This window comes from Mustelus asterias, chromosome 26 (assembly GCF_964213995.1).
Source record: "Mustelus asterias chromosome 26, sMusAst1.hap1.1, whole genome shotgun sequence".
In the NCBI taxonomy this organism is placed as follows: Eukaryota; Metazoa; Chordata; class Chondrichthyes; order Carcharhiniformes; family Triakidae; genus Mustelus; species Mustelus asterias.
In genome coordinates this window covers 36,014,757-36,038,585 of record NC_135826.1, presented here as the reverse complement: position 1 = coordinate 36,038,585, position 23,829 = coordinate 36,014,757, and the positions used below count along the sequence as shown (strand labels likewise).

Here is a 23,829-nt window from a genome sequence, read left to right as displayed (position 1 = left end):
TGCTCCATGTGCCGATCCAATAACCACTTAAATGTTCCTATTATGTTCTTAAATGACTCCACTATCACTGCAGGCAGTCCATTCCACACCCCAACCACTCTCTGAGTAAAGAACCTACCTCGGACATCCTTCCTATATCTCCCACCATGAACCCTATAGTTATGCCCCCTTGTAATAGCTCCATCCACCCGAGGAAATAGTCTTTGAACGTTCACTCTATCTATCCCCTTCATCATTTTATAAACCTCTATTAAGTCTCCCCTCAACCTCCTCCGCTCCAGAGAACAGCCCTAGCTCCCTCAACCTTTCCTCATAAGACCTACCCTCCAAACCAGGCAGCATCCTGGTAAATCTCCTTTGCACTTTTTCCAGCGCTTCCACATCCTTCTTATAGTGAGGTGACCAGAACTGCACACAATATTCCAAATGTGGTCTCACCAAGGTCCTGTACAGTTGCAGCATAACCCCACGGCTCTTAAACTCCAACCCCCTGTTAATAAAAGCTAACACACTTTAGGCCTTCTTCACACCTCTATCCACTTGAGTGGCAACCTTCAGAGATCTGTGGATATGGACCCCAAGATCTCTCTGTTCATTGCAGTGTTAATATAAGCCTACTTGTGACAGTAGTAAATAGACTTTCTTTTCATACTTTCCCCAATTCAATCAAATCCAATTCAGAGTCTCAACAAGTTGAGACATTTCCGATCCAAACTGACAAGGCAGGGTATGTTGTCTTGGGCCTGATCGACATGAGCCAAGCTGATTGGAGTAGGTGCAGGTCTTCCTCCTCCAAGGCTTGATCTCATTTGCACCTTAGCCAAAAGGCCGAGATGCCGCTTTTAAAAATTGCTTCATATGAAAATGAAGCTTAAATGTAATCTAATGACCTCAACCAAGTGCAGCATCCGCATACTACACTTGATCTTCGCCAAAAGGCCGAAACTTAAACAGGCTCCAGCTGAGGCTGGCCTGACTGCGACTGCGCGCTGCGACATACGGCTGGCCTGACTGCGCCTGCGCGCTGCGACATACGGCTGGCCTGACTGCGCCTGCGCGCTGCGACAGACGGCTGGCCTGACTGCGCCTGCGCACCAGGGCATATGGCCGGCGGCCGAGAAAAGCGGTCACGTGACGACTGGGAGGTGATCACATGGGCGGCGCCGAGCTCTCGCGGTGTTTGAGTCGGTTCCCCCGGTGACCGTGTCCTTGAGGCGCGCGGCTATGGGTTACTGGGAGGCGGCGGATGGCGAGGAATGTCCCAGCAAAACCTGGGAGACCACCCGGGCCGGGGTCGGCCTCGGTGAGTAAGGGCAGGGCTCGGGGCCTTAGGATAGCGGCAGGGCGAAGGGTGGCATACCGAGCTGGAGGCAGGCGGGGAGAGCCCAGCCTAACCTCTAATTAACACAGAGCCAGCGTCACCAGTAGGCTTGCGTTAACACTGCAAAACCTAAGGGCCATGGGTATCCCTTTTGAATACCAAACAAATAAACTAACTCAAATTAACATAGGGACAAATTAAAAGGAGCAGCTCCCCAAAAGGAGGGGGAACAGCCCGAACAAAAAACAAGGAAGGGCCATGGGTGTTGGATATCAAGGTGAAGTAAATCAGTTTAGACTGTGATTAAATGAAGTCTATGATGTGTAATAAAGGTTTCAGATGAAAACAAAACTGGGAAGAAAGGACCCTGCACATTCAACACTTTAAAGATATTACGTTTAAATTAAGGATCCATGGCAATTGAGCCGTGAAATGACTTTTGATATTGTCAGTATCTCATCACTTAAGGAGGTCGGTGGCACAGTGGTTAGCACTGCTGCTTCATGGTGCAGGAAGCTGGGTTTGATTCCTGGCTTAGGTCACTGTCTGTGTGGAGTCTGCATGTTCTCTCCGGCCCTGCATGGGTTTTCTCCCGGTGCTCTGGTTTGTTCCCGCAGTCCGAAAGATGTAATGGTTGGGTGCATTGGCCATGCTAAATTCTCCCTCAGTGTACCCGATCAGGAGCCGGAGTGTTGTGGATCGGGGATTTTCACAGTAACTTCATTGCAGTGTTAATACAGTCCTACTTGTGACACTAATGACTAAACTAAATAACTTGGCATCTGTTTAAAAATATTTTCTAATATATGTGCAATATGGATCATTACTATTAAGAGCTGCAGTGATAGCTTGTGACTATTAAACCTGACTATTAAATAAACCCTCAGTACAAAATTTAGTTTAACATTGTTAATTTAACAGGAAAATATCTGATTGTTTATAACATTGCAAAGAATCTCACTGATTTTATGATTGCCTCTTTAACATGTTCTGTACATTGGTGGCAGTAAATTCAAATTTGGGAGAAAGATTCAATACTTGTAAACCAGAGTGCAAGGAAAGCTTTCTGGTTCTGTTTTTATATATTTCAGCTACTTGCTCTATAGAGAAAAGAGAGTCTGTCCCGGTGCTGCAGCTTGCATTGTTTCATTGTTGGATAGTTGTAGAAGGGAAAGAGGGATGGAGGAGAAGAGATGGTCCCATTCGCTTGCTGCTGCCTGAACTCCTTTCTCCTTCCCTGGAAATACTGACAGCACTCACTCACATCACTCAAGATAACTTGGTATCACTAGAAGCGACATTTCAATTCCCTGGGAGCATATGTGGATGACAACCGGGTCCATCTTGGCACAAGGCTGATTGACAGCTTCCCGGGTCTGCACTGGCATTGTTACCAACTAGGACTCTCTACTTTAATTTTCTGATTTTCCTTGATCTCCCAGAAGATGTTATCATTAATTGTTCATTACAGCTGAAAGACTCCTGCATGGTGGCCGTAATCTTTTTAATTCTGTGAATTTGATGCTGTTGAAAGCCCTGATGATTTTTAATGGATATACAAACGATTACTTGCGCCAACAGCAGCACCGCTCTACGGATATCCCTGGTGCTGGTCCCTAAAAAATATTGAAAAGCACAAATATTCATCTGACTCCCTTGAGACAATAAGCAGGTTTCCATTGAAACCTTAAACAGATGAGGTGTGATTCCAGCTGTTGAAACCACACCCCACCCCCGACGTGCCACAGCCCCATGGGCCCATAGAATACCTGCAAAAATGAGAGCCCAAGAAATCTTTGCTGCTTTACCTCGAACCTGCATATATTTCCATATGCACCTTCATCCACCTCTAGTTCGCCATGGACAATGGAGGCTTTTCCCCCCAAAAATATACTTTATTCATAAGAAATCTGAAAGAACATTACAAACATTCCAAAATAGCCATGATACAAAAAGCAGTAATATTCATGTTCTTTACATTCATCAAGGAACATTGAGATGCTTCAGTACAGTAAAGGAAATATTTCAGACATTTTACAATGGTCCTTACAAAGATTGCCAAGTTGTTTTAAAGGTTGTCTCCAAAGAACAAGTTGCACTCCGAGGTCTTCAGTACAACTGAGATGCATGTAATGTTCACTGTATGCATTGTGAGTCATTCGGCATGTAGTCCTGGGCATACGCTCTCTCTCTCTCCACCCCATGCCTCTTGTCCTAACCATCTCTAACGGTAACTTCTGTATTTTGATCAGATTGGCTTCCATTTTTATTCCAATGAGTTCAATGCATAAATCCCCTTGTAACAGATCTTTAAAAAATCTGTATTCACTAAAGGTTATCAGAAGAGTTTTGCAGGCCAGTGCACAAGTGGAGAAGCAGGACCTGTTGGAGGCACTATCTATCAGGAGTCTATCTTTCCCATGCCAGATGCTCCTCCAGTCACTGCTTGGCTGTCAGTTTGACCTTCGGACAGCTTCAGAGTTGTCTGGCTTAAAAAAAATTCTGATCCATGAAATCGCCCAAGGTTGAAAGTTGCAGCGCAGCAACCCCATTAAACATAGGGACATAGGAATTAAGAACAGAAATAAGCAAATTCAGCCTTTCGATCCTGCTCCGCCATCAGTCAGATCATGGCTGAGCTCTCCCTGGTCTCAAATTCACCTTCTCACCTATTTCCCATATCCCTTTGTACCTTTTTTTATTAGAAATATATCTATCTCCTTCTTGAAGCCATTCAACGATTCAGACTCCAATGCACTATGGGGCAGTGAGTTCCACAAATTCACACCCTCTGCGAAGTCATTCATCCTCATCTCAGTTTTAAATCTACTGCCTCTCACTATACCTGTAACCTCTTGTTCTAGATTGCCCCATAAGAGGAAACATTTGGTCTACATTTACTTTATCAATTCCTTTTGACATTTCACATATTTCGATCAGATCCCCTCTCATCCTTCTAAACTCCAGCAAATATAAGCCCAAACTGTTTAATCTCTCCTCGTATATCAACCCTTTCATTCCAGGAATGAATCTGATGACCTCCTCTGAACTGCCTCCAATGCCACCACATCCTTCACCAAATAAGGAGACCAAAACTTTAAAAAAAAGTGAGGCTGATGGTTCTGATTTTATTTTTAATTCAATTAATAAATCTGGAATTAAAAAGCCAATCATAGTAACCATGACAACTGCCATTGATCATTGTCACTGCCCTCTGCTTTTTAAAGCCAAGTTTTCAGATCTTGGTGTCCTTTAGGACATCAAGCTTGGGCTTCTCTAACACATAAGGACGGCCTAAACCGGGATGTTGGGTTTATGTCACACTATCAGTAACCCCCACAGCTTGCCTCCTGGACTTGCAGAATCTCACTGGCTGTCCTGTCTGGAGACAATACACATCTCTTTAACCTATGCTTAATGCTCCCTCCACTCACATTGTCTGTAGCTTTAAGACCTGGTTGGCTGTAGAGATTCGCATTCTAAATCAGTATTCTGTAACTTGATTTTGTGTCTCTGTATGCCCTGTTTGAGAGGAAATTTCCACTCCATCTGACGAAGGAGCAGGGCTCCGAAAGCTAATGGCATTTGCTACCGAATAAACCTGTTGGACTTTAACCTGGTGTTGTTAAAACTCTTACTGTGTTTACCCCAGTCCAACGCCGGCATCTCCACATCATGACCTTCTCTAACCCTCCCAGGCCCTAAAGTTTTGTATCGGGTGTATCCCCATCTCTGGGCCCTGGATACATATCTGGCATTGAATCCCTACCATCTTTTTAACCTTTTTATCGTACTGACCATTTCTGTTGTCTTACCCTTTTAGTTGCCTTTATTTATGTTTAAGACTAACCTTACGCAGTGAGTTCTTGACCACGGATGTGTGTTGATAGTTTTTTTCAGTTAGATTGACCATTTAGCGATATGATTATTTGCATCTGAAGGGGAGGTAAAATGTAAATAGTTACGTTTTGGATATTATCAGTTACAGGCTTGACGGTAACATTTGGAAATTGTTTGTGATCCATTTTGTCAGAGGTGCCACTTCAACCTGTTTCTATTTGAGAGCTGTTGAAAGGGGTACAAGGGGTACAGTAACTAGATTTCTGTGGTGGTGTAACTTTGTGTCATAATAAAACAGTCATTCTCTACAGAATGTCAGATCTTCCTTTGATTGTCTTATTCTTGTAACTTCTCTTCATAGGCCTCGTTGGCTCAGCCTATCATATTGTTGCATTGCCACCTACAAATGTTGTTGAAGCGGTGCAGAGAGCAACCAATGGCACCTTGACTATGGGTAAGGACATCTCTGTTACACTCCAGTCCAAGATTGTTTGTGAAGAAGTCTGCTTCGCTCGATATGATTCTCAGGAGAATCAATTTTCACCAAGAACTTCTATTATTTTACTTGTGTACTGTTTACTGTGGATGCATGTGGTCTTGGGAAATGTAGCTCCATTGGGCTGCATGAACCCTTCGGAGGCACTGACTCTCTGGAGTGCTTGAATGCTGAGGTCATTGTGGTCTGCAGTGGGGCACTATGATACACAGCAAAAGAGAAGTTGAACACAGGTGAGTATGAAAGTAACAGTGAAGTTAAAGATAAATAGTTAAAATATTAAGGAAGGGAAATGGGAGTGTTATATTGATTTTGAAGATTCGGATGTGGAGTATAAATCAGGAGTCCTGATCGCTTCAGTAGTTTTACTCCCACATACCTACATGGTGATGCTGACATGATTAACATAAGTGCAGCTTTAGGCAGCGAGACAGCAAGAGAACTGTTGCTGAATGGTAAAACAGGCATCAGGAGATTTATATCATCAATGCTGTTATGGGAATAAAGTAGATGTCAACAGCAGACTTCAAGAAGGTGAGGAAAGTATTTTTATTGGCTCTTGGAATGTGGATGGGGCAGATCACTGACAAACTCAGTATTTATTGCTCATCCCCAATTGTCCTTGAGAAAGTGGTGGTGAGCCAGCTTCTTGATCCACTGCAGTCCATGTGGTGTCAATACAGGGAGGCAGTTCCAGGATTTTGACCTAGTGACAGTGAAAGAATGATAAACTTCCAAGTCAGGATAGTGGGTGACATGAAATGAAACTTTCAAATGGTGGTGTTTTCATGCATTTGTCTCCATTGCCTGTCTGTGAGGCAGTAGTCATGCATTTGGAAGGTGCTGTTGGAGGAGGCTTGATGAGTTGCCACAGTGTAACTTGTAGATGGTATACACTGCTGCCACTGTGGGTGGGCAGGACCCTGCTCTTGTTGCCACTGAACTTATGTGGCTTCTCCAGCATGTTCATAGTGAGGAATGGCAAGCAAAAGTGGTAGATGGTCATTGCCTGGCATTTGTGGTATGAATTTATTAATTTGTTCATGAGATATGACTATCACTGGCTCGGCCATTATTTATTGACCATTCCTAATTGCCTTTGAGAAGATGATGATGAGCTGCCGCCTTGAACTGGTGTTGATGCTGACGCAGTGCTGTTCAGACGGGGTTCCAGGATTTTGACCCAGCAACAGTGAAGGAACTTGCCATTCATCAGCATAAGCCTGAATGATGTTGAGGCCTTGCTGTTTGTAGGCATGGACTGCTTCAGTATCTAAGGAGTTGAGGTACTGACATGGCAATGATCAGCGAACATCTCCACTTTTGATTTTAGGTGAAGGGAACAGCATTGAAGCAATTCTGCAGCAAAGGGACCAGTGGTTGATGTTATTTGGGACCGAAGAGATAAAGTAGTATAATTCGGTGTGGGAACAGAAGGAAATTGAGGAGAAGATAGTTTAATGGAGGAGATTTGTGCTGAGGCCCAAGGAGGAAATGGAAAAGCATAATTCATGTCAAAGGGTGGACTTCATTCAGAATGTCAATTATTAAAAAACATGGTTGGAAATTTAAAAAAACTCTTTCACAGTATGTGAGTGTTGTTGGCTAAGCCAGCATTTGTTGCCCATCCCTATTTATCCTTGAAGGTGGTGGTGAACCGCCACTGCAATCCCTGTGGGTGTAGTTGCACTCAGTGATGTTAGGGAAGGACTTTTGACCTGGCAACAATGAAGGAAGAATGGTGTGTTGCAGGTCGTAGTGTTCCATGCATCTGCTGCCTTGTCCTTGGTGGTAAAGGTTGCAAGTTTGGAAGGTGCTGTCGAAGGAGCCTTGGTAAATTGTTGCAGTGCATCTTGTAGATGGTACACATTGCTGACACTTGTGTGTTGGTGGTCAAAGGAATGAATGTTTAAGATGGACTATATTGTCCTGGATGGTGTCGAGTTTCTTGAGTGTTGTTGCACTCATCCAGGCAAGTGGAGACTATTCCAAAACATTCCCAACTAGTGCCTTTTAGATGGTGGTCAGGCTTTGGGGAGTGAGGATTCGAATCACTTGGTGCGGAATTCCCAGTTTCTGCCCTGTTCTTGTAATCACTGTAATCATATGGTTTTTCCTGCTCCGTTTTTGGTCCATGGTAGCCTTCAGGATGTTGATAATGAGGAATTCAGTGATGGTAATGCCAATGAATGTCAGGTGGCGATGGTTGGATTCTCTCTTGTTGGAGGTGGTCATTGTATGATGCATATGTAATTTGCCATTTATCAGCCCAAGCCTGAATGTTGTCCATGTCTTGATGCATAAGGGCACGGTATGCTTCAGTATTTGAAGTTGTGAATAGTGCTGAACTTTGCATTATCAGCAGCAAGCATCCCCACCTCTAACCTTACAGTGGAGAGAAGGTAATTAATGAAGTAGCTGAAGGTGATTCCTACATTACCCTGAGGAGCTCCTGCAGTCAAATCCTGCAACTGAAATGATTGATCTCCTGAGTGTTAAAATCCAGAGAGAGAAAAGACATTTCAGATAATCAAGTCTACTTTCTCCAGAGTATGATTATCGTGGAGTACTGCCTTACACTGCCGGTGCATCTATTACTTTAAAGGCTGCTAATTTCCTTTGCTGACTTCCCAAATCCAATTGTGTTGAATATATTGTCAATCTTGATAGAAGTGTTAGTGAGGGATCACTTTGGGACCAGTGACCATAATTCCATTAGTTTTAAGATAACTATAGAAAATTATAGTCTGGCCCAAAAGTTAAAATTCTGAATTGGGGCAAGGCCAATTTTGATATCATAGAAACCCTACAGTGGCCCATCGAGTCTGCATCGACCACAATCCCACCCAGGCCCTACCCCCATATCCCTACATATTTACTCACTAATCCCTCTAACCTACGCATCTCAGGACACTAAGGGGCAATTTTAGCATGGCCGATCAACCTAACCCGCACATCTTTGGACTGTGGGAGGAAACCCACGCAGACACGAGGAGAATGTGCAAACTCCACACAGACAGTGACCCAAGCCAGGAATCGAACCCAGGTCCCTGGAGCTGTGAAGCAGCAGTGCTAACCACTGTGCTACCCTGCTGTTTAAAAAGGGCTGCAGGGAAAAGCCTGGGAACTACAGGCTGGTGAGCCTAACATCTGTAGTGGGTAAGTTGTGAGAAGGTATTCTGAGAGATAAGATCTGTAGGAACTGAGAGACAAGGCAAGGACTGATTGGGGACAGTCAGCATGGCTTTGTGAGTGGAAAATCATGTCTCATGAATTTGATTGAATTTTCTGAAGGGGTAACCAAGAAGGTAGATGAGGGCAGTGCAGTGGACATTGTCTACATGGACTTTAGCAAGGGCTTTGACAAGGTACTACATGGTAGGTTGTTGCAGAAGGTTAAATCTCACCGAATCCAGGGTGAGGGAGCCAATTGGATACAAAATTGGCTTGATGACAGAAGCTAGAGGGTGGTTGTAGAGGGTTGTTTTTCAAACTGGAGGCCTGTGACCAGTGGTGTGCCTCTGGGATTGGTGCTGGGTTCACTGTTATTTGTTATTTACATTAATGATTTGGATGAGAATTTAGGAGACATAGTTAGTAAGTTTGCAGAAAGCACCAAGATTGGTGGCATAGTGGACAGTGAAGAAAGTTATCTAGGATTGCAATGGGATCTTGATCAATTGGGCCAGTGGGCTGATGAATGGAGTTTAATTTAGATAAATGCGAGGTGATGCATTTTGGTAGGTTGAAGCAGGGCAGAACTTACTCAGTTAATGGTAAGGTGTTGGGGAGAGTTATAGAACAGAGAGACCTGAGGGTACAGGTTCGTAGCTCCTTGAAAGTGGAGTCACAACTGGGCAGGGTGAATGAAGAAGGCATTTGGCATGCTTGGTTTCATTGGTCAGAACATTGAATACAGGAGTTGGGACGTCTTGTTGAAGTTGTACAAGACATTAGTAAGGCCACACTTGGAATACTGTGTACAGTTCTGGTCATCCTATTGTGGAAAGGATATTATTAAACTAAAGAGTGCAGAAAAGATTTACTAGGATGCTACCGGGACTTGATGGTTTGAGTTATAAGAAGACTGGTATTTTTTTCCCTGGAGCATAGGCTTAGGAGTGATCTTGTAGAGGTCTATAAAATCATGAGGGGCATAGGGTCAACATCTTTTCACAAAGGTAGGGGGGTCTAAAGCTAGTGGGCATAGGTTTAAGGTGAGAGGGGAGAAATATAAAAGGGTCCAGAGAGGCAATTTTTCACTGAGTGTGGTGAATGTCTGGAACAAGTTGCCAGAGGCAGGTACAATTTTGTCTTTTAAAAACCATTTAAACAGTTACATGGGTGAGATAGGTATAGAGGGATATGGGCCAGATGCGGGCAATTGGGACTCGCTTAATGGTAAAACAAGGTGGCATGGACAAGTTGAGCCGCAGGGCCTGTTTCCATGCTGTAAACCTCCATGACTCACTCTCTCTTAATAGATTATATTCTGGATATTTTTTGCTGCTGCTGTTTGATCGAAAGCCTTGTGTAATTAGCAGCTGCATCATGTTCTTTCTCTTGTCTTATTTTGAGGGCTGTATATTGAGGAATATAACAAGCTCATGCCCGTTTGCTTGCCTTTTAGCCGCACTTGGCGCAATTTTTGGAGTGACCACTTGCCTAACTGCACAAATCCGAGGAACAGAAGATGATCCACTGAATTATTTCATTGGAGGTTGTGCTTCAGGTGCCCTCCTCGGAGTGAAAGGTGAGTGCTTGTTACAGCTGTCTGATGGTGCTTGAATTCTAGAAATCTCTGATAAGGTTTTGGAAAGTGATCCTGTCAAAAAAATAATCTGTTTTTAAAAAATTTAAACATTGCAGAGTACTTATTCACATTATGTCTATTCACGTCTTTTTCTTTGGGTGTATTTATTTGTGGGCTGAAGGCAGTGAAAGCGAAAGGGCATACAATTAAGAGTACACAAGTCAGGTCAGAGTTAGAAAAAATGATGAATAAAACATTCCTTTAAGAAAGCTGTATACATTTGGATAGCAAGATGATAGCATAAATAGAAATGTGTTATGATATGTTATGATAGCCATTATAGAGACATGGTTGCAAAGTGGCCACAGCTGGGACCTGAATATTCAAAGGCATTTATCATTTCAGAAGGACAGGGAGAAAGGATAAGGAGTCGGGTTCCTCTGTTAATGAAGCATGAGATCAGTACAGTCGTGAGAATTGATCTTTGTTTGGAGGATCAAAATGTAGAATCAACTTGAGTGGAAATTGGTAGCAAAGGAAAGAAGCCATAAGGTTTACAGCCCTATTGACCAATAGCTATGCTGTTGGACAGAATATAAATCAAGAAATAATGAGGGCTTATAAGAAAGCAATATCGAGGGAGATTTTAATAATCTTAGATTGGATGAATCAAATTGGCAAAGGTAGCCTGGTGGATGAATTCATAGTGTACCTGGAACACTTCCTTAGAATAATACATTCTGGAGCAAACCATGGCACTGGCAATTTTAGACCTGATGTGTAATGAGACAGGACAGGATTAATTAATAACCTCATAGCAAAGGATCCTCTAGATCTCAGAGTGATCGTAACATGATGACTTTCACAGGGTAAGAAATTTGGGCCTAAAACTAAAAAGTAAAGTTTATTGATGAGTCACAAGTCGGCATACATTAACACTGCAATGAAGTTACTGGGAAAATCCCCTAGTCGCCACACTCTGGCGTCTGTTTGGGTACACTGAGGGTGAATTTAGCATGGCCAATGCCCCTAACCAGCACGCCTTTCGGACTGTGGGAGGAAACCGGAGCACCCAGAGGAAACCCACGCAAGTATGAGGAGAACGTGTAGACTCCATACAGACAGTGACCCAAGCTAGGAATCGAGCCCAGATCCTTGCCACTGTGAGGCAGCAGTGCTAACCACTGTGCCACCTTGGGTCATTTGGCCCATTGAGTTTGTACTGACTCTGAAAAAAACATTCTACCTAGTCCCACTCCCTTGTTACCTTGCACATTCTTTCTTATCAGATAGCAATCCAATTCCTTTTTGAATACCTCAATTGAACCTACCTCCCCTACTCTGGAAGTTTGTTCCAGACTCCAACCACCATTTGGATGAGAAAAGTTTTCCTTATCACTTTTACTCATTTGCCAATTATTTTGAATCTGTGCTTTCTTGAAAGGGAACAGTTTCTCACTATTTACCTTGTTCATACCCTCAGGATTTTGAATATCCCTATTGATACTCCTCTCAACCACCTTTTCTCCAAAGAAAACATTCCTAATGTCTCCAATCTAACCTCTCAGCTACAGTTGTTTATCCCTGGAATCATTCTTGTGAACTCTTCTGTACTCCCTCCAAACTCTCTCCGATGCCTTCAGATCCTACCTCTGAGTCCAGAACTTGGACTCAGTTCCAATTCTCTCTGGCTGCAAACATGGTGCCTGAGGACTACCAATGTTGTACCATTATTTAAAATGGATAGGCCAAGTAACTACAGGTCAGTCACCTTCATTTCAGCAATGGGTAAATTATTGAAAAGAAAAATTGAGGGTCTGTATAAATCGTTACTAGTTGGGCTGTAACTTCCTCGGAGTGGCAATCCGCAGTGGGTTACCATGCCAACTTGCCTATGCTTCAATTCTGTCACGCCTGACCTTCCGGACTCGGGCCGGGTGAGACTCGAGCAGCAAAGCACAGGAGGACTCACCCCCCTTTTAACGGCACTAGCTACTACAAAGCAGATGAGTTTAAAGGTTCAATTGAAAATAACAGGCCAGGGGGAAGGTAAGTTTCTGCAGCAAGTGGATGAGATAGGGGTGGAGGGGACATAAATTGGCGGAGAGGAGGGGGAGGAAGGGAAAATGGGGAGGGGGGAGGGTGGTTGGAGGGGGGAGGGTGGTTGGGGGGGGGAGGGTGGTTGGAGGGGGAGGGGGGGGGGTGGTTGGAGGGGGAGGGGGGGGTGGGGAGGGTGGTTGGAGGGAGGGGGAATTTAGAGAGATGATGAATGCAGCCGGCATTGGTGGAGGCGGGGTCCGGACTGTTCGACACTGCACAATTATCCAGGAAAAGTTAGCCCTCCTGGACAATTCTGTGCAGAAGGAGGCCGAAAGAGTGCCTTACCCAGGAAAGATTGCTATTTCTTTGGCATACCTTTTCAACAATATCAGAAATATCTTCATGGATCTAGGTCTTGTAATGGACCAGTAAAGTGCTTATATCATTATTCCAAGTAAAGAGATAGCAGCCAGCACATTTATTACTTTGCATTTGGTCCTTACTGATGCTTCAGATGCCTCATCAGCATTGGGTTTTTGTTTCGTGGTTTTGTCTTTTAGTTTATAGATTGACATTATTTCTAGCTCACCTATAAATGCATATTTCAACCTGTCACACATCTTCACAACAACATCCATGGGCCCTTTCTCTACCAGATTCACTGTCATCCATGTCTTTACTGTTTTTATCATTAACATTTCATGACCTGAAAATTGTCGTGGTCCATCAGCCGAACTAATGGCATTTGCTTGAACTTGGAGATTTTTGAAATTGTACTCTTGTCCTTTGGGCAACTGTTGGTAATTCTGGCTGAGGCCTTTCTCCCTTCTGGTTGGCAGTGAGCACCGAGTAGGCCAGTGGATTTTTAGCTGTTTTATTTTATAAGCTGTAAACCTGCTACTTTGAGACTTCGAGAGCTGGGCATCAGGGAAAAAAGATAATGCATAGTCACTAAGCAGGTGCACCATTTAAAAAAAAAAAAGTTCTGAAAAAATTTCAACCAATGAAGCCGTGATCTGCAGTGAGAACTTTGAAATTTAAAAACAAACCTACTCTGCCCCTTCAGCACTTGGCATAGGTTTTCCCATTTGAATTGAACGAATTCTTAAATGTGCACATGCCAACGTGTGTAAGCCTTTATAATGGAGTTACTCAAATTTCCCTTGGTCTAAATATCTGATCACCAGATTAAAGTCCAACAGGTTTATTTGGTATCGTGATCTTTCGGAGCGCTGCTCCTTCATCAGTTGAGTGGAGCAGCGCTCCGAAAGCTTGTGATACCAAATAAACCCGTTGGACTTTAATCTGGTGTTGTGAGACTTCTTACTGTGCTTACCCCAGTCCAACGCCAGCATCTTCACGTCAAATATCTGATAGAATTAAACAATATTACTCTAGAGTATTAAGTGATTTGTATGAAGTCAATTTGATGACTGAGTTGTGTTTGAATTGTGGCTCCCCTGCTCAATTTTGGTGATCAGACTGACTGATCCTGGATAGGGTATTAACTGAATTACTGGACTGATTGACAATTTTTTTTTGTGCCTTTTTGGTACTTCATTCCTAATCAAAAAGCCAATGAAGTTCAATCAGAGTCCCCACATGAGGGGCAAACCAGATCCAAGTTGATAAAGCAAGGGTGTACATCCCACCTTGGGCTTGATCAAGCAAGATCCAAGCTGAGAGGATGAGGCATTGCACCCACTCCTGGGCTCGAGCTGTGCTTTATCTTGGCCAAAAGGTCACGATGACTTTAAAAAAATTGCATCAGGTGAAGCCTTGGCCACCCTGATCCCTTACACCTGATCTGGGCCATGCAAGATGAATACTGGCCTTGGAATTGTATCCTTTTAACTTTGCTGCCCATCCTGAGGTTCTTGAACTATATTATGTACAGTAGGCAGCAGTATAGTGAACATTCTAGCGATAATTGGGAAGAGTGGTGGCACTTGTAACAAATGTGTATTCCAGAGGTTCCCTAAAGTGATGGGGATGCGGAAGTGGGAGATTTTCAATTGTGATAATCCCCTGGTTTATTGAAAAACTGGTATAAATTTGGAGTATCTGAATTAGCAGTTTATCCCACCCTCTTTTTCCCAGTTGGATTTGAGCCAGATTTCTCGTTCGATTGGAGGGCTCACAATTGAGGGGCCCTGTGATTAATGGCTCAGTAGTTGACTGGTTGTTGCGACAGCTGCTGTTCCTAATGTTGTCCACTAGATAGCACCAGATAGATGGTTTTATGAACACTTTAAGGTCCAAACATGGTAATGTTCTCACTGGAGCAGCATTTCCCATGATTTGTGATTTAACAAGTAACATTTGAAATTCTGCATGCTGGTTTCTATGTCCCAGCGTGCTTTTGAAATGCTTCCAGTATGTTTCATTGTAATGGTTTCTCATAGAATGGGCTCTTGAGTATTTGTGATGAAGATACTACAATGTTTCACACATGTAGCTCTTACTGTGTGTCCAGTTCATGTTTTTTTTGAATGTGTGGTGATCTGACCTGATTCGGTGCTGAATATTTCATGTTCTGGCATTGGTGTATTATTTGCTTTAGTAAAGCGGAAAGGGCTGTACAATTTTAGAATCAGAAAAATGCTGGAACTTCAGGTCTGGCAGCAATAGTGTAGAGAGTTAAGTATTTCAGGTTGATGATTCATCTGAACTGTGATAATTTTAATACATACCTTGTCTCTTTCCACAGCTCACAGCTACATGACGGGTACCTCCGCCTGCCTTGGTTTTGGCGTAATTGCCGCTCTCATGAAGATGGGCAAGATGGAAGGTTGGCGCATATCAGGACCTCCCAAACTTTGAAAACAGCTCAAGCAGTGCAAACTATTGTAATATAGTGTATTCTGTCCAATAAAACAAATATAATTCTGCTTCACGGTGTCACTTCAAAACTTAGCCAAGTGCATATGTGTTGGGTTGCCAAATGAGTGAAAGTAGCTTTAATATTTCAGTTTTCAGTCCCTTTCATTTTCTTCTCCAGGGCACCTTTAGAAATGTGCGCTGATTGTGTATTGTTCGCTCTGCTCCTCAAAATGTAGGCCTGTTGATGGAACATTTTCCCAGGTCCTCAGTATTTCACTCAAGTTGCTCTTTTTTCCTATTCGAGCGTTAACATTAAAGTGAAGCTTATTTTCAGCCGGACGTATCTAGCTGGAGCCAATGTGCAATTTTCCCCTTCCTCATGAGGCCAATTACAGTGATCCACCTGAGATGGTGACGTGGGAAGAGAGAATCCTGCACGTTTGTATTGGGAAGTGTGGTTTTTCATGGTCCATGTTTCTTTGTATATTGCATTAAATATTAGTGTGATGACTCAATGGTAGAATCTATTGCTGCTGTTTCAGCATTATTAACTAAACCCCCTCCTTGGCAGTGGCAGAGCTGGGGAGTCACTTGGATTGTGATGTGTTTAAAGTGGTATATAATTGAAAGTTGTAGGAACTTCAGTGAACAAACAGGATAGTGATCGTTAAATATTGGTTAAAGAGACTGGAGCCTTTTTTATTATTGCAGTTTAGAAATTAATTGTTTTATCTTTTGGAAAGTATTCTTTCTGCTGTAATATTTGCATTTACGAAATGCTTGTTTCTGATATAAGCTTATTATCAGTCAATTATATTGCTATGTTTAATTTCATATATATGACCCCGACAATTTTTAAATTTATATCCTCATCAACAGTAAAATAGTTGCTTGTTCTGACTGAATCCACATCCACATAAAGCATTGAAGGTTATTCTAGGTTGTAGGAGGATAAAGATTTGGCCCCCAATCTCTGAGCCTTCTAGCTGCCTTCCTGGGTATTTGCCAGAGATTTGCCAAACTCTGTCCACTGTTGGAGTACTGTGTATTTTGAATACCAGAATGAAAGCTCATATTTTAAGGAAATTTATCTCTACATAATTCACTAATAATTTGACAATTTTCATGGCCATCTGTATTTTTGGTATTCTCTCATGCTCCTAAACAAGAATGTATTGCACAGTGATGTTTAAAAGGAAGTTGAATGTCTGACTGCACCAATTAATCTCCACTGGAGGTCAGTGAAGGACATTTTATTCTGTAATTATCCAAAATGTGAACTTTGAGATTACTTCAGAATATATGGACAGATGCCCTCATGACTCCAAATGGGTAGAACTAGGTTCCAATTATGAGGTTGTAATAGTAGTGACTGGATACAATGAAGCCCTCTGGCACAACTGTTGAGAACTCCAGTCATGATAAGGTGCCAATGTGTGCAACACTTGCTTAATGGAGATTCAGGCTGCAAAAATACATGGTGGTTCTAGTGTGCTCCCTGCAGTAACTGTGTTTGTGTTGGAGTAGCTGGGACCTGGGTACTTTGGCTCCAGATATTATGTTGAAGAATGTGGATGGCCTTATTTGGGGCAGAGTCTCTGCCCGAGTGCTGCCAAGGGTTTCCTATGTTGAGAATTTCAACGCCCCAGGCCTTCAGAGGTACCTGATGTATACATAATCCTGTGTGGATGAAAATCAGCAGCAGCAGTCATAGGTGCACAAGCAAGCAAAGGACATTGAGGCCTGGTCTACAACACGACCAACTCTAAAGGTGGCTGCAGTGGTGTATTTTGGCAACATTGGGATCATTTTCATCCTTAAATTTGGTGAAATCCTAAAGTGAGACTTCAAAGTAAATTGGCTGCAGTGGTGACACTGGAAGAGAAACTGTATCAAACATTACGGTAGTGATACACAAGACTTGATAGATCTATTCCGCAGAAGCTGTGCCTTTATTCAAGAACTCCATCCTCTGCAGCCAAGATTTCAGGTGTGTACACAAGTGAAATAGACTATCCAAAAGATAGTATATGTGCTCTGATACAAGTGTGCAGGCTTCCCCAAAAAAATCCACAAGGAGCTAGGGACTGCTACAGTTAAATAAGTTAAACAGGCAGAAGGCAAAGTGCTACTACATCCTGAGACTTTCAATCCAGTTTAACATTAGCTGAGTCTGAATTGACCAGATACATTTTGAGAGGGAAAACGTGGGGTTCCTGAAGATTTCATCTTAATTGCTCAACCCCACGCTCCTGGCCGCCCGTCATGTCCACCCTTCTGGCACGCTGCCTTCCCATTCAAACAGCTTATTTGACTGGGTGATTCTTGACTCAGTCGATTTATTTTCTCCATCTCAATATGTTTATAACCAATGAGTCAAAATGTTCAAAGAAAATCAGAACGTGAAATGTGTTTTTGATATCCCAATGATTTTCACCTGGCTGCCTGCAGCAACGTTTTTGGGGATTAGTCTTCCAACTCCAGGAAGTTACAGGTTAATCCTAGTGGGTAGGCAACCATGCAAATCTCTGCCTCTCTGAAGGTGAAATGTTAAAAGTGATGCGTAGGCCTGCTTAATGCTGCTGCTTGGATGGCTTGGGGAGGGAAGGTCAGGGGAGTGAGATAGAAATTCTTGATAGAAATTCAGATAGTAAATATTTACAAGATAAAGATGCTAAGTTTGGCAATTTTCTCACTTGTCTGGTTTCAGCTGGAGGCCTGAATAGTGGTCTAGGGAGATTTCTATCGCCTACTTTTGCTACCCTTGGATTTGGGAGTGATGCCAATGAAATCAGTTAATTTACCTTCGAGCAGGGAACAAACCTGGCACGTTCTATGTTTATATGGCTCAGCATTAGCCACATGAGACATATATCTTCAGAAGCATTGTGAGATGTCTTTCTTTCCATTTGATCCCGAAACTTTTGTCAGTTGGAATCCCGACAGTAGGGGCCAGTTTTGCAACAAGTAAAGCAAGCTTACAAAACTCAGCCCTGCTGAATGTTGTCAGTAATTCCTTTTAACTCCCTAAGCCTGTTACAAAGCAGCACTCCCCCGTCCTCTGCAAACAATTAGGAGTGATGTCTGTGGCACATGTGTGGAATCCCATTGTGTTTGTTTTGCCTAAGACCATGCTAATTTACTGCCATGATCTGCTCACGTGAAACCAAGAGGTGAAAAACCGTCGCTCCATGTGGTCATTAATAACAGCTGTGTGGGCAACAGTAGCGCTGCGGACTAAAGCGTTTTCTATAATGGTTTATCCCTGCTAGCTGCTCGAGCACAGGACGTCAGCTCTAACTATTCCTCAACTTTGTTACTATTGATCAGTTTATTGAGCACGATCTTTGGATATCATCCTCCTATCTGACATTCTAGCTTGCTAGCCTCCTTCCTCCCACCCTCCCATTACTCACTTATATCTGAACTATCGCTCTGACTTTTTATATGATACACATTTTGCGACCATTCAGCTAAAGTGCTACTATGTGAAGCGTGTTCTCTACTGTCACCATCAAAAGGGTGCATTTCTAACAACAACGTGCGTTTATAGTGTAGTAACACAACAATGAGACATTTCTCACAACTGGAATATAGATGCTAAGTGTAATAGAAGAATTAGGGGAAGGGATTGAAGTGATTATTGAAGGTATTTAATGGTGTGCTATATTGGAGACTTGTTCTGAAAGTTAAATATCTTTTTTGGCATCCCCTCATTTGATGGGTTCTGAAATGGCTGCTAAGTCCAATGTGTGGTCTGCAGACTCTGCCACGTTGGTGCTTGAAGGGCTGGGTGGATGGACTGTTTGGAAGTTTGAGTGCTCTCCCCATGCCTTGACTTTGCCGCGACATGTTCTGACGAAGTTCAGAGTAGAGCAGTTCCTTCAGGACTCTGGTGTCAGGCATATACTTTATGTCCCACCCAGCAGAGCCGGTTTTGATTGATTAGCTCATTGCTGGATAATTTGGCTTGCGAGAGGATGTTGCTTTTTGACTGCCTTTCTTGCCACCAGATTTGGAGTACCTCATAAAGACACCACTTCTTCAGTGCTCTGAGATACCTGCTGTAGGTGGGCCAAGTCTTCAAAGCATAAAGGAGCACAAGGAATGACTGATTATCCACAACCTGCACCTCGGGTTTGAGGTCCTGGTTCTCAAAAACCTTTTTCTTTGGTCAGTTGAAGGCTGAGCTGGCACATTGGAGATGATGATGAATTTTGTCATTTATGCCCATCTTCATCGGCAAGTGGCTTCCAAGATACGGAAAACGGTCCACGTTTTCCAGATATTTTTCCAGACAAAGGCGCCTGGTGTCTGCTGGGAGCTGGTTATTTTTCTGGATCCAAAAGCAAAAAAAGGGGATGGGAAGAACAAAAGGGAAGGTATCTGGGTGGAGAGCTGGAAAGATTAACTTAAAAAGATTTCACAATGCAAAAGTCAAAGACAGTGGTGATAGAAACTTGAAACAACTGCACTCTCAAATGTATTTCGCAATTTGATATAATGAGAGGAAATGTTTGACATCCAGAGAATGATGACCATGGAGTGTTGTATGCAATTCTAGGCACCTGACCATAGATTGGGTATCAGATCCATGTTGCAAAATGTCACTCAAACAATAGCAGGAATGAAAAGTTAGAATTACTAAAGAAACGTTGACAAATTTACTCTTGTTTCGCAGGAATGGAATAAGTGAAGGGAGTGGGTTCCAAATTATGTGATTCTATAAGAAACTAAAGATTGTTTCTATTGTTTTAATCAGTAGCAATTCCTATGAGATGTGGGTTTTAGAGAGGCTTTCAAAGACAGATTGTTTCAAAGTCTCCAAAAGATGGGGTAAATATTTCTTAAATAGAGGTGGAAACTGTATGCTCTCAGAGATGTATGCATAAGCAAGCTGGCCTCGTGGCCATCTCATCTACTTTATAATGACTGTCGAAAGATCTTTCATATCCTCAAGACATTTCAAAGTATTTTACAGTTAATTAATTACTTTTGTTCTAATGTAGGCAAACACAAGTCAATTTGTGCTCAGTGAATTCCCACAAACAGTAATGAGAGAAACAATCGGACAATGTGTTTTGATAGTGTTGGTTGAGGGATAAATGTTTGCCTGGATAACTTCCCTATGCTTCATATTGTGTAATGGAATCTTGAATCCAACTGAGGGATGGACAGTTAATGTCTCATACAAATCATGGCATCTTGAATAATTAACATTGTATTGCACCCTCTCATCCTTCATTTAACCCTATCAATAAATACCTTCATTCTTTTCTCCCTCTTGTGTTTATCTAGATTCCCTTTAAATGGGTTTATATTAAATTTCTTTGGTTACTATAGCGGTAGTCAGTTCAGCATTCTCACCACTCTGCTTAAAGAAGTTTGTTTCTGCTGCATCTTGTATAAATGTCCCTAGTTCTAATCTCCGCTGCAAATGGAAATACCTTCTCCGTAACCATGCTATCAAACCAACTCTTAATCTTAACAATTAAGTCACCCCTCAATCTTCACTTTTCCAAAACAAAGATCCCAAGCCTGTTCAATCGTTCCTGGTAAGTATAACTTTACAGTCTGGTATAATTGAAATACATTTTCCCAAGTGCTGTCTAACCAAGGTTCTCTACATGTTTAACATAACTTTACCGATTTTCACTTTTACCCTTTGAGAAATAAACCTTTATTTATAACGATTTTCGTCACTGTGCATCACTACTTTTGGCGATACATGTAATTCCAGCTTACTGATGTCTATCCTGTCTTTATTTTTAAGTTTATTTATTATTGTCACAAGTAGGCTTACGTTAACACTGCAATGAAGTTATTGTGAAAATGCCCTAGACTCCACACTCCGGCACCTGTTTGGGTACACTGAGGGAGAATATAGCATAACCAATGCACCTAACCAGCATGTCTTTTGGGCTGTGGGAAGAAACCGGAGCACCCGGAGGAAACCCACGCAGACACGGGGAGAACGTGCAGACTTCGCACAGACAGTGACCCAAGCCAAGAATCGAACCCGAGTCTCTGATGCTGAGGCAACGGTGCTAACCATTTTCCAGTCAGTATGAGGTGACCTTATTCTTCCTACCAACATGTATCACTCAAATTAATCTTAACAGAAAAGTTATATCATATTTTCAATAGCATTTTACTACTTTTAATTGTCATCCTGAACTACGTATTCATAGTCTCCAGAAGTGGGTATTGAACCCACAACCTCTTGATTAAAAGAATAAGGCACAACTACTGAGTGACAGCTTACCACCTTCCTCAGACTCATGTGACATGCTGTTAATTCTGGGGATGCAGCTGTCGGTCATGTGTCTGACAACTTGCCATGAATCTCTACTGAAATTAGATTTTAAAAATTAATTTACAGGATGTGGGCATCGCTGGCACGACCAGCATTTATTGCCCATTCCTAATTGCCCTTCTGAAGATGGTAGTGAGCTGCCTTCTTGAACTGCTGCAGTCCCTGTGGTGTAGGTACACTCACTGTGCTGTTAGGGAGAGTGTTCCAGGATTTTGTCCAGTGAAGGAACAGTGATATATTTCCAAGTCAGGATGGTGAGTGACTTGGAGGGAACCTCCAGATGCTGGTGTCTGCTGCTCTTGTTATTCTAGATGGGTAGTGGTCATGGATTTGGAGGTTGCTGTTGAAGGCGCCTTGGTGAGTTCCTGCAGCGCATATTGTAGATGGTACATACTGCTGCTAATATGGGTTGGTGGATGGTGTGAATGTTTGTGGAAGGGCTACAAATCAAATGGGCTGCTTTGTCCTGGATGGTGTCAAACTATCTTTTATTTGGGACTGTGCAAGTGGTCAGACTCTCAAAGGCTGCACTTGTGTAGCATGTAGAATCATCGAATTGTACAACACAGAAGGAGCCTATTTGGTCCACTGTATTAAACCGTAGTTTGTTTTACATTTAAGTTACACTTGTAACTTGCACAGAAATGAATCAATGTGATGGAGATGGAATGTTTCACATTCTGCGCTCAAGATGAAACAACTGACGATGTAGATGATTTTGTAGCAGTTTATAGTGTAGGAATGTAGTATGTGTAAGTGTAGTGTTTTGTATGTGGAGCCTATTAAACAGTAAGCTGTGTGGAATCCCAGTGTAACAAACAGCTCCAGTTAAGCAAAATGATCAGATTGCAGCAGTGGGGATCAAGCTGCAATCAAGTAACACTGCAGAAAAGCAATCATCTCCTGAGAGACTTGCAAGCAAACGAACAATTAAACCTGTTGGAGGGCTAATGTACAAAAGCCATGCAGAATTACACTGCTTCCCACTGTCCCTGCAACCATCAGCAGCCCTGAAAACAATTGATCTCACCTCCCAGGAGAACAAGATCAAATATAGGCCAGATTGGAATCTCCCACACGAAACCCCCCACTACCAGGCCTCTGGTCATGTGACTCGCTGAAAACCAACTCATTGCATCCAATGGAGAACTGTATGCAATTCATTACTGAAATTGCTGTTTGTCCTCTGGGGTCTGGAGAATTTGGTTTGCATTAAGCATATACCATTGTACAGCTGAGATTGAGAGCTTAGGTCAGAGTGTACAGTTACATTTTGGCAGATACACTCACGGTTACGTGTATTAGAGATGCACAGCCTTGTGTGTATATATGTACATATATTATAGAAGCTTTCTGGCAGATATGAACAAAACACTGTGTACTCAGACCAGTTTTGGAACTACATCTTCCACAACCTTTCTGCTCCCTCAGTGTCTCAGGCTACATACAATAAACAGAATGTGGGAGTGAATGGAAACTTCAAATATTCCTATTAGATTTTAACAGGCCACGTTTGACATCAGTGGGTGCGGTTGCAGATAGCCTCTGATGGTCAAAGGTCTCAGAATCACAGAATTGTTACAGCACAAAAGGAGGCCATTTGGCTCATTGTGTCTGTGCTGGCTCTCCAAAGGAACAACTCACCCAATGCCACTCCCCCCAACTTCACCCTGTATCCCTGCACCTTCAGATGATAATCCAATTCCTTCTGGAATGACTTGATTCAACCTACCTCTGCCACACTCTTAGGCAGTGCAGTTCCAGATCCTAACCACTCATTGTGTGAACTTTTCTCAATTGCCTTTAACCTGTTCCCTCTGTTCTCAATCCTTTCACCAATGTGAAGTTTTTCCGTACCCATTCTGTTCATGCTCCCTCATGATTTTGAATACCATTATCAAATTTCCTTCTTAACCTTCTCTTCAGGAAAAGCAGTCCCAACGTTTCTAATCTATCTGCAGAACTGAAGTTCTTCATCCCTGGAACCATTCTTGTGAATCTTCTCTGCAATCTCTCTAATGCCTTCACATCCTTCCTACCGTGTGGTGCTCAGAACTGAACGCAATACTCTAGTTGAGGCTGAACACGTGTTCTTTAGGAGCTAAACATAAACTCCTTGCTTTAATTGTTCTCCATGCTTCTATTAATAAAGCCTAGGATGCTGTATGCTTTATTAACCACTCTGTCAACTGTCCTCCCATCTTCAATGACTTGTGCGCATATACACACAGGTTCCTCTG

At 42.6% G+C, this 23,829-nt stretch overlaps 1 protein-coding gene across 1 annotated transcript; it reads left to right on the top strand.

Moving 5' to 3' along the window:
- The first annotated feature begins 1,130 nt into the window (after positions 1–1,130).
- On the top strand, positions 1,131–15,379 carry ndufa11 (NADH:ubiquinone oxidoreductase subunit A11). Its single transcript, XM_078198450.1, has 4 exons — positions 1,131–1,303; positions 5,523–5,615; positions 10,288–10,410; positions 15,161–15,379. Exons 1-4 carry the CDS (start codon positions 1,225–1,227, stop codon positions 15,271–15,273), a joined length of 408 nt encoding a protein of 135 aa, XP_078054576.1. The 5' UTR covers positions 1,131–1,224; the 3' UTR covers positions 15,274–15,379.
- The last annotated feature ends 8,450 nt before the right edge of the window (positions 15,380–23,829 follow it).

Bases quoted from the DNA above. Each gene is read 5' to 3' on its own strand.
- ndufa11 (XM_078198450.1), top strand. From the start codon at position 1,225: ATGGGTTACTGGGAGGCGGCGGATGGCGAGGAATGTCCCAGCAAAACC. The intron at 5,616-10,287 runs GTAAGGACATCT...CTTGCCTTTTAG, and splicing joins CAATGGCACCTTGACTATGG to CCGCACTTGGCGCAATTTTT. The intron at 10,411-15,160 runs GTGAGTGCTTGT...CTCTTTCCACAG, and splicing joins TGCCCTCCTCGGAGTGAAAG to CTCACAGCTACATGACGGGT.